The sequence below is a fragment of the Homalodisca vitripennis genome, chromosome 5 (genome assembly GCF_021130785.1).
Source record: "Homalodisca vitripennis isolate AUS2020 chromosome 5, UT_GWSS_2.1, whole genome shotgun sequence".
NCBI lineage: Eukaryota > Metazoa > Arthropoda > Insecta > Hemiptera > Cicadellidae > Homalodisca > Homalodisca vitripennis.
This window is the reverse complement of record NC_060211.1, coordinates 154,695,977-154,707,519: the sequence shown is the minus strand read 5'-3', so window position 1 is coordinate 154,707,519 and position 11,543 is coordinate 154,695,977. Positions and strand designations below refer to the sequence as shown.

Below are 11,543 nucleotides of genomic sequence, written 5' to 3'. Positions count from 1 at the left end.
AATGTATAACCAGTTCTAGCAAAGCAGCGTTAATTAATTCAAAGTATATGTATTAAATTGATAAATAAAAACAATCTTAAAGTTAAAATTAGTTGGATTGCTAACATTTTGCCACAGCTAATACAATTTGGTTTACATACAGTTTGTGGTGATTACATATTTTTTTTTTTAACCTTTCCATTGATTAATTACCAGGACCATCTAATAAAGTATTCACCATATACAGTAGGTGCAATAGGACTAAAATATTCAGGTTCAATTAATTAATTCATTTACATGTAAAAGACCGTAAAGATTCAACTTAAAATGGTTATTTATATTGAAATTTAAGAAATTAAAACGTAAATAGTAATAAATCAAGGGAAGACTATCTAATTGATTACAAATGAACTTTAACAAATATTTTGTTTATAACAATTGGTAGGACTAACGGATTATTTAATTGCTACATTAAACTCACAAAACTCACTCCGGTGAACCAGCTGGTGTAGTTTCGCACCTTATCCCTTGAGTTGGCCGTGTGTTCTGTGATTGTGATGGTGATGCTGCCGCTCTCTCGATGTCTTCAAACGATGAGACCCTCTCGGCTTTAGAATCAGCCGTCTTCCTCACCATGATCCTTCCCTCTCTGGACCAAGCGTAAGCCAGCTTCCCAAATTTAACGAACGCCTTGGCGCGCCCCAGGATGGACTTGTTGTGTGCGGTCAGATGCTCACTGATGAACACCGGCGCTCGTTGAAGTGAAGGTGCTAAATCTGTAGTCTCAATGCGATTTTTCCTTGCGGCACTCAGCCATTCGCCACGAATAGATCGGGAGATAAACTGGACCACGATGCTGGGGTGAAATCTTCTGTCTCTGGGAGCCGGAAGCCTGTGAGCGATGGAGATTCCTCCCCTGTTGAACACAACTCCGATCGCCTTCGCAATCGACTCGACTACGGCATAAATGTCCTCCCCCTTTGTTACCGGCACACCCCTAATTTCAATATTGTTCAATCTTGATCTCTGTAGCAGTTCGTCGATCTCCGTTTTTAGTTGAGAAACATTCTCAGCCAAGCGTTGGTTTTCTTTTTTCAGCAAACCGCAGTCTTCTTTAAGCGTCAAATTATCTTTCTCAACGGTGGAGAGTTTAAGCTTGATATTCCTGTCCAGTTTGATATTTCTGTTAAATGTTTCTCATTAAATCGAAAAGGTTTTTTTTAATTCTCGAGATATCCTGCGTACAGAGAAAGACGCAAATGTTTTACGTATATGATAACTCCCGTCGGAAGAAAACATACTTTTTGTCAACATACTAAGAGTTAGTTTTCAATGACGTCCAGCCAACGGCCAGGTGCCATCATAGAACTCAATTTTGTCTATGCAGAAATGAAGTTTCATGGAAAATATAAAGTCTATATATATGATATTCCTTGAAATATCTTGTAACATCATACATTCAAATATTGTCAAAGACTTGTAAATTGACTTTTCACTCTATTGTATATAATTTTTAACGTATGGATAAGCTACATGTGTTAATGTTTCACGTGCTTAAACCTCATATGATTATAATCAGCTTTTTTACAACTTTATTTACTCTGCTATTTACATGTTACTATTGAAGTTACAAATAAGACTAATGTAAAAATATTTTTAACGCTAAACTAAACTCTATGGGGGGACATGCACCACCTTCGAACTCCGTGTTGCTTACATTGAAATAAAACTTCATGTAAAATTTCAAGTCTGTAGGTTACCTTGTTTTCAACATATCGTGCGGACAGACATACATACATGAGATTCCAGCGACGAGTAACAGGTATCGCTAAAGCTCATGTAGTTATAATATTATTATAACTATTCTGTTACATGTATTAAACTATTCTATCTAATCCTTTTTGTCAGAAATGTGTCGATGTCTATAACCGATATTTGAATACATCGATATATAGTAGTTCTCTATAATTCGATACCAAAGTTTTCTTAAAATACAATTGAAAATTACGATATATTGATTGATAGATTTCGTTCTGTAATAAATATATTGAAAATTCACGAATACCCCAGAAAGAAGAACACATTTGTCAAAAGAAGCCCATATTCCAATCAAGCGCTTTATAACTTATAATTCGTGACGCAAATGTTTTAAAAACTAGTAACTCTCATTGTGAATAAATATTTCTCTAATCACAAATAAAAATCGAAATTCATTTTATCTAGTTAATCTGATGTTAAGAACGAGCTAGTAACGCAATAGTTGCAGACGGTGATACATATAAATGTCTACTTCACCGATTTGTAAAAATCGACCGTAAGCATACTAAATTACATTTTCATTTTAAATTGAGAAGCATAAATGTGCAAATATTGTATAAAAAAATCAAAATATCAAATCAAATTATTCCGTTATCAAATTTAAAATTGCGCAGGCAAAGCTGTGACAGGGGACGCATATACTACTGCCTAGTGCATATCCTTATTCCTTTTTTTATAATATCTACTGGGGATGCTGTAATTGAGACCAATAACAGCTCCTATCACAATGGAATATCTCATCCCTAACTCACTCAGACAGATGTTCATTCTACTGAGATGGATTGGAGGTGCCAAAGTAAAATTAATTAATCTCATTTCAGTCTTGGCAAGACTTCATTAGAGGCAAGTTTGTGCCAGATAGGACCCTAACTATAACAGTTAATCTCGTAGACATATTCAATCTGATTGTTTTGTCCGAATTATTGGGACGTGCCAAGCGCAACTTCTCATCTTTGCGGTGTTACATTAAATTTTACTGGTTTACTGAAAGTACTGAAAAGTTAATTTGCTGATCATATTCGAGGGATTAAAATTGATTTTAATATTTTTTAAAAACTTCGAACAAAATATAATATAACTTATAATATAATATAATTTATGAGTTTTTGAACTATATATATATATATATTTGTATAGGTATAAATATATAAATAAGTACTTTGAGCCGGATACTATAAACAATTTTAAATTAACACTTTCAAAAATTCAATCACTTTATTTTAAAATATTAACTTCAAACAATTAATGGAACAATAAACTACGTTTTAAATAATACTGGAGATATAACTGTCAACAATAATTCAACTAATCAGTTCTAACTACCCAATTGACTATTATCTAACTATCTTCTAACTTTTAATTTAATCTGTAGATTTTCTATTTTGCATAAAACCTAATTTGTAAATAGATAAGAATGATTTCTATGATGGTGCATGTCCAACATTGGACTTTGGCTGAGGGTTTCTTAAGTGCGTTTACTAAATGTTTCTTTCTGGTTTTAAATATAAACTTAAATTGCTCAAATTTAGAATACCTTTGTGCCTCGATTACATTATAGAGGAGATGAAATCTTGCATTTACTGTACAATAAAATTGGCAGTTGGGTTCCGGAGAGTGAATTACTCAATTTGGAGTATTATGTTAAATTAACTCATTAATAGTATTCTCATAAACGAAGCTATTAAACAAGTTTGATGTATGCGATATGATCTCCCCCCTAGAAAAACCCAACAGGATGTATTAATTTTTATCGAAGAGATAAATAAGATTGTTAAATTGAAAACGAAGGGTTCTAGTTTGAATCTTCCGTGAACTTACAATTCCCTCAACCCTGCTCCCTATACACTGAACTTGACTGCGAGTTAATAATAGACTTTGTTCCTTAGCCGAAGTATACATTTCTAACGTGATCAATAAGGTAGAAATTAGCTTTATTTTAACATACGGTGAAATGCACATAAATAGCATTAATTTTTGTTCCGTTGGGAAGATATTACATTTTATACATTTGTCATTTCCTTTCTAACGATTTATTATAATGTGTAATTAATCTTTCCAAAGACTGCAATACGCTTAGATAAAAAAAGTTTGGTTTACAATTTTTCTTTCACTATAAAAAAGAATGAGTTTCTATGGTGGTGTATGTCCATCTATTGGATGGCAGTAGACTGACACAATTTCTCTTATGGATGATGGTGGATGTAAAAATATATGTCTCACTGCAGGAAATTTAAAAATAAAATGTGCCATAGGATTGAAATTTCGCCTGAAACCCCAGCGAACCCTGTTACGTGACTCGCTGTACGGTTTACTCTTGACATTAATATGACTGAACTTAAATATTTTTATATACCAGGCTGTCAGAAAAATACATAGTTAGCGGACTGACAGAAACATACATACAATTTTATGAACCTTCTCATCTGCTGTCTGTAAGAATAAGGCATTGAAAATGGGGACACTCCTGTATTATTGTAAGGAGTATTTATTGGCAAAGGAATAAACATCTGCTAAGTCTGTGTTGAAAGCAACAGAGTTAAAACTTTACTATTTTATCAAAAGCGGAAACACAGTGAAAGCAAAGATAATCAGAACCCATAGCGACAGGTTTATTCAATGAACGCTCCACAGTAAGGCTTGTATATTGAATGAGCAATCTTCCACCAAACTTTGTTTGACCTCTCTTTGTGGGGTAATGCTCTCAGTCTCTCTTACTCTTTGGTTCACAGAGAAAAAGTTCTTAGGAAGTAGCGTTTGTGATTTATTAAGTTATTTGATCAATAGTTTTGTGTGGCCTCCTACACAACTTGATATAAATCTAAATAATATTAGAAATGAGATTTATAACCCCAGTCCGAAAACGATTCAATAAAACCCATTCCTTTCGAGGAATTTCCAAGCCACCCGCTGCTTTCGTAGGATCGGATATCAAGAACATGTTCCGTCCATCGAATGATTCCCAGGATGACGCCCAGTTAGCATTAGGCGTAAAGTTCTCCTCTATCAACTGGAATGCTGTTCTTAGTGATGGCTTGCGTGATTTGAGCCGGCTATCTTGCTGAGGAAGGTCGCGCATAACGGGCAATTCGGGATTGGACACGATATTATTGAAATCTCTCAGAAGAGCCTCTTTGCGTCTAATCTCAGGTGGTGCTATATTGCTCAGCACTGGGAGCCAAGGTGTTGGTGTTGCCATGAGAGTTCCAGTAATTGTCCTCATGGCCCTATTAAGAACGATATCGACCTCTCGCACATGTGCACTATTAAGCAACACAGGAGCACAATATTCATTACTTCGGAGAACAGGGATGCCGCAGAGAGCGGTAATTCAGAGAAAGAACCTCCCAAATCCCAGAGGCGGAAGACTGATGACGGGCGACAAAAACGGCGAAGAAAGAAGAAACGAGCCAGAAAAACCTCTAAACACCTTGACGCCTTATCAGACCATCAGACCAACCGCAAAACTCCACTGTCCTTCTCTTCCATCCTCATAGACGGAGACAGCCACAGTCGCGGTCTGGCTGGTCTGGTGCGGCGGATGGTGGCCCAAGGGACTGCGGTGCAAGGAGTTTGCAAGCCGGGAGCTAAACTCCAAGAAGTGGCGTCCGACACCCCACCTCCAGCGGATAGTTGTTTGCGCCATCATTGCCGGCACTAACGATGTTGCCGCCGGTCAGCAGGTGAACATCTACCAACACCTGGAGCGGCGCATCACCAGCAAGCTGAGGACTGCCGGCGGGGTTGTCGTCGCTACTCTGCCCCACAGACACGACCTGCCTGCGAGCCATCCTGTCAACCTGGAGACCGCGCGAGTAAACTCGTACATCGAGGAGCTGTGCGTGAGGCATCGTGGGACAGAAGTACTAGACTTCAGCCTCATCGGCAGAGAGGCCTTCACACCGCACGGGATGCACCTCAAGCCCACACACAAACACCTGCTGGCCGAGCTGCTGCTGGAGTGTGTGCAAAGGTTGGACCACGCAGTCACCCCGGTCCTGGCATCGCCCGCTAGCACCTGCGGGCCGCCGCCGCCGGCCCAGCCGGGATCGCCCGCCGCCCATGTGTCGCCAGCTTCTCCTGAACCACCGGTCCGGACCATGGCCTACGACACCTTCGCCGAGGCGGTGAAGAGCCAACGCCCAGCCAACCTCCAGTGCGGTGATGATTCTGGACAAAAAAACTGTCGGTTTTTAACCAATGTAAAAGAAGGATAGACACATCAGAGCCAGAGCGTCAAAATTTGCGTCAAAAATTCCACAGAAAACATCAAACCAACAAAATTCAAAATTCAACCAACATTTTCTCGGTTGTGCATCAAAATGCACAGACTGCCACCAACAAAGCAGACAAGCTGTCGCTCATGGCACGCGAACTGCATCCTGACGTTTTTGTTATTTCTGAACATGGTTTCAAACCTGAAACAGTCAGACTGTTCAGGATTGACAACTATAAATTGGCAACATCTTACGATCGAACTCATTTTAAAGGGGGAGGTGTGGCAATTTTCGTAAAATCTGATATTGAATTCCTTCCACACAAGTTGACTCACAGTTGTGATTTAGATTTTGAAGTGGATGGAATAAAAATCGGCCTGAATTCTGATGATAAAATTACAATTATTGGTTTATATCGTTCTCCAAACGGATGCAGCAATATTTTTTTTGAAAATTTTGAAAATCTTCTAAATTCTATCTGTTTGAAGTCGTCCAAGTTTATCATAACTGGCGACTTTAACATTGATGTTTTAGACCACACCAATCCCCTGACCCAGCGGCTACGCGACATCCTAAATTCTTTCGGATTGATCTGGTCAGTAAACACGCCAACACGAGTGACCGCCACATCGAGTAAAGCCATCGACAACGTCATCACAAACATTCCAAACGCCTCAGTCACTGTTTTCAATGCGGCCATCTCTGACCACTTCGCTCAGGAGACCACTATCAGTAACTTTCAGCCAGAAATTGAACACCCGTCATCCAAAATCAAAAGAGACACTAGCTCGGAAAACATTGCCCTTTTGAATACGTTTTTAAAAAATGAGTCCTGGTCGTTTTTAGACAATCTTGAAAGCGTAGATGAAGCTTACACCGCGTTTCATAATATTTTTGTTTATCACTTAAATGTAACTTGTCCTTTCAAAAATTTTAAAGAGCGCAAACAAGCAAAACAAAATTCTTGGGTGACGAAGGAAATTTTAGAAATTACGTGAACGGCTCAAATTTTATCATTCGATTTACATTAGCACCGAAAATGAACAATTTAAAACTTTTTTTAGAAATTTCAAGAGCAAAATATCGGAAAACAATAAAATCTGCAAAAGCACGTGAAATTGAAACAAAATTGAAAAATTGCGAAAACTTTTCCAAAACTGCTTGGGGCATTATTAAAAATGTAACAACACAGCCAAATTGCCCAAAAAACTTCCAAATTCCAAAGCTTAAAATCCAGGACGAAATTATTTCAGATCCCTCTAAAGTGGCAAGTGAATTCAACTCATTTTTTTCATCTGTTGCATCACTTGACCCATCATTCAAAGGCCTCAATTGCAGCGAAGTGTCATCGATGGGACCGGTCTCATCCATGGCACTGTCTCCAGTGAGTGAGGAAGAGGTGGCCCGCGTGATACAGGGATTGAAACAAAAAAAATCATGTGACATCAACGGCATGTCTGTGTGGCTGCTCAAACGTTGCTCTAAGAATATTTTGGCTCCACTCACAAATTTGATCAACTTGTCTTTCGCCCAAGGCATTTTCCCCTCCCTTTTGAAATCTGCGAAAGTCACACCCATTTTCAAAAAAGACGATCCTTGCCTTGCAAGCAACTATCGTCCAATTTCAATCCTCCCAGTTATGAGCAAAGTTTTTTGAAAAGATTTTTCTTGTCAGATTTGAAAATTTTCTTGATCGTTTTGAAATCCTCTGTTCCGAACAATTTGGTTTCAGAAAAAACAAATCAACAATCGATGCGGTCACAGACCTAATCGATACAGTTGTCGATGGCCTGGAGAGAAGAGAACATGTGTTAAGCATATTTCTAGACCTATCTAAAGCATTCGACTGTGTACATCACGAAACACTGTTGTACCAGTTGACGACATGTGGTGTTCGAGGTCTGCCGCACAAATGGATCTCGTCTTACCTCAGGGATAGAAGCCAGTGTGTGCAGATTGCGAATACCCTGTCAGGAAAGGTTAAAATGACTTATGGTGTCCCCACAGGGATCTATCCTTGGACCTGTCCTTTTCCTTGTGTACGTCAACAGATTGAACTCATCGATCCTTACGGGGAGGATGGTTCAGTATGCTGACGATACAACTCTCTGCATCAGAGCAAAAACAAAAGATGAATTAGAAATCAACTCATTTTTAGAACTGAATTCATGTATTCAGTATTTTTCAACACTAAATCTGAGGGCCAACAGTTCCAAATCAAGCGTCGTCAATTTTTTTTCTCCGGCAGCAAGAACCTGACAACTTCGCTGCCGTGATGGCGGATGATGTTCTAATAGAAGAAACTGATTCCACCAAGTTCCTCGGAATGCACCTAGATCGAGGGCTGACTTGGGACGATCACATTGACGGCATTTGTTCAAAGGTTTCCTCAGGCATTTATGCCTTACGGAACCTTGCAAAATTCTGCTCTTTGGATATACTAAGAAACGGCCTACTTTGGCTTGGTATATCCACATCTGACATACGGTTTGAGACTGTGGGGCAGCTGTTCTAAATACAAATTCGAACGTGTATTTAGAAGTCAAAAGAAAGCTGTCCGAATCATTTCAAAATTGAACTTCAGAGATTCATGCAAAAACACCTTCAGGGAGCTTGGATTGCTGACTTTGCCCTGTCTCTATATCCTGGAGGTTGTTCTGTACTGCCGTTCTAAGTGTAACTTGGTTCAAGGCAGGGACGTTCACCAGTACGGGACTAGAGGCAGGGACAACTTCCGCGTTCAACAACACAGAACTGCAGCATTCGAACGTTTGCCGTCTGAGGTTGGTGTCAAGCTAATCAATAAGCTCCCTGAAGAGATCAAACAATTGAATGACCAAAAAAAATTTAAAACTCGACTAAGACATCTTTTGCTGTCGGGGGTGTTTTACTCGGTTGACGAGTTTATGGAGAGCCGCTGGGACGAAATTCAAAACTAACACCATCAATCCTCTGGTTCTGGTGTGGCAGTGGCAGGATTGTCTGGTGAGAATGAAGATGAGAGTGAATGAGAGAACCATGTGACTGTGTGCGTGAGTGAATGAAGTTTAGGCCTACCTTTTTACTATTTAAATATTTATTTATGACGTTTGTATGCAATTTTATAATTGTTACCGCAATAAAAATATTATTATTATTATTATTATTATTATTCAGCAGCGGAGTACACAAGGGACAAAGAAGTGGTACGCAGTACTTTTGCGTTGGCTCCCCAAGTTGATCCAGCAAGATGCTGTACTATATTAGCCCTTGTTTTCAGCTTTGCTGCTGTCTTTTGAAGGTGACTTTTAAAAGTGAGAGATCGGTCTAAAGGTAACTCCCAGATACTGCGGATGTTCATTATGTTTCAATTTGACACCATCAAGAGTTACATTTAACTTGTAGTTCGCCAGTCTGTTATTTAGGTGGAAACATGATACTTCAGTTTTAGTAGGATTTGGATTTAGCTTCCAGGCTCTAAAATAATCTGCGAGGACTGAAAGATCATCAGTGAGTGCCTGTTCTGTTTTCTTTATGTCATTATGTTGGTAGGGGGGTGAAGTTGTTCGCGTCCGTAGCTTGCTACACGTGCTCCCTGGGTAACGCTAAACGAACAGCAATTTTTGGTAGTTGGACCGTCACTCTTGTGATCTCCCAGTTATGGCAGCTATCGAAGACCTGAGTAAATTATACCCCCTGATGTCTTAAACCCCTGGTAACGTTAAACCCCCCCCTCCCCAGGGAATTTCCTGGCATGACCTCATGTCCGAATTTTACCAATCACCAAATCGCTCTTATCCCCGAATTTTCAAGCGTACATCATGAGGGCCTGGGCGCGTGGCCCCCAGCGAGCCGGAGGCGAGTATACGCGCGCGCGCACACACACACACACACACACGCACACACACACACACACACACACACACCCCACACACACACACACACACACACACACACACACACACACACACACACAACACACACACACACACACAAACTTTAAACATATAACACGATCATATCATATTATACAACAAGTGCTTTCACTAAGAAAACTATGAAATGTTTTAGTTACTACTTCCTCATCGAATCACTCACATCATAAAAAATAGCTGCATTCAAATCAATGATCGATAGATCATAAAAAATGTCAATGAAAACTGAAGATTTTTATAAAGAATTCAATATTATTAAATACATCACCCAAAGTAATGGTTACAAGCCAAGCATGATTGATTTATATCGAAGAACCACACAAAGAAAGAGAATAAGAAGAAAGATGAAAGAGATAAAATACATTCGATCATAATACCTTGGAAAACTTTGCCGCAATATTAAACATCATTTTATAAACAAGGGTATCAATTGTCTTTAAACACTTCTAACAGCCTTAACTCTATAATCAAAAACAAAAGTAATTCAACAAACCAAAATCTAAGTTCAAAATTTAACAACAGTGGAGTATACAAATTAAATTGCAATGATTGTCAAATCCAGTATATTGAAAAAACAGGCCGATACTTCAAAATTATGATGACCATTTAAAAAACCATACATGCACAAACATTGAAAACAATCTTGAAATTTCACACACAAGCAAAAAAGCCACCTACTGTCAACTTTAGAACGTTTTGAAATTTACAACAGTGCAAAAATCAATCATAATGTACTATTAAATGTCACAGATTTTTTGAACAAAACATTTTCTTCAATAGACTTTTAAACGATATAAATTAATCCGATATAAAATTATTTACTAAAATATAGCCCCCAAGGTATTTAAAAGCATATGAAAATTTGGTTTAAAATTATTTATTTACTTAATTTACCTTAACCTACAAGTACCTGGTGATAAATGCGTTGAATTCGAAATGTATATTGTGCAAATGAAATATATAAAAGTATTAAAAGGTTTATTATTGTATATGTATGTGAAAAATTTTTCGAGGCTACATTTCTAATACAGTTCTATGACGTTGCATGTCCAACCATGGTATTGGGCGCCATGTGAGGCGTCGTTGGAGCCTATCAATCAGCAGGCCGAGACAATTTCTCTGGTTTGCCAGGGCAAACGTATGATTGTCTATAGTTCTATCTGTCAATAATGAAATGAGCTATAGTCATGACATTTTGCATCAAACCTCAGCGAAGCCTGTTACGTGACACGTGGTGAGGTACACTCGAACTTTGTCGTAGAGAACGAAATATACTAATTTAAAGAATATCAGTGCATTTTGTATTCTTATATATTTCGAGATCTGGTGAGAACGTAGTGCTTAAATGTAGGCTTAATATTTATAAAAAATTGCTACGTTCAGCGTTACTCGTATACCGGTTCCAGGACAAAGTAGTTCATAATTGTTGGTTATTTAGAAATTAAATTTGCACCTGGTGGTTGATTTAAAACTAATTAAATTTGTAAATGTTTAGGTATTACGACATTTTTATCTGTAGGAAAATAGGAATATACCACATCGTTCACCGTGAAGCACTGAAGACTTAGACGTTTAAAATAAAAATCTTTATTGTTAATTGACAACATGTACTTTGATC

At 38.3% G+C, this 11,543-nt stretch overlaps 1 protein-coding gene across 1 annotated transcript in view; it reads left to right on the top strand.

Moving 5' to 3' along the window:
* The first annotated feature begins 2,524 nt into the window (after positions 1–2,524).
* Positions 2,525–11,543, top strand: part of LOC124363677 — a 28,476-nt gene continuing 19,457 nt past the window's right edge. The window contains exons 1-2 of the mRNA XM_046818936.1: positions 2,525–2,593; positions 5,292–5,979. Of these exons, the coding sequence (XP_046674892.1) occupies positions 2,525–2,593; positions 5,292–5,979 (757 nt within the window). The remainder of the gene's footprint in view (positions 2,594–5,291; positions 5,980–11,543) is intronic.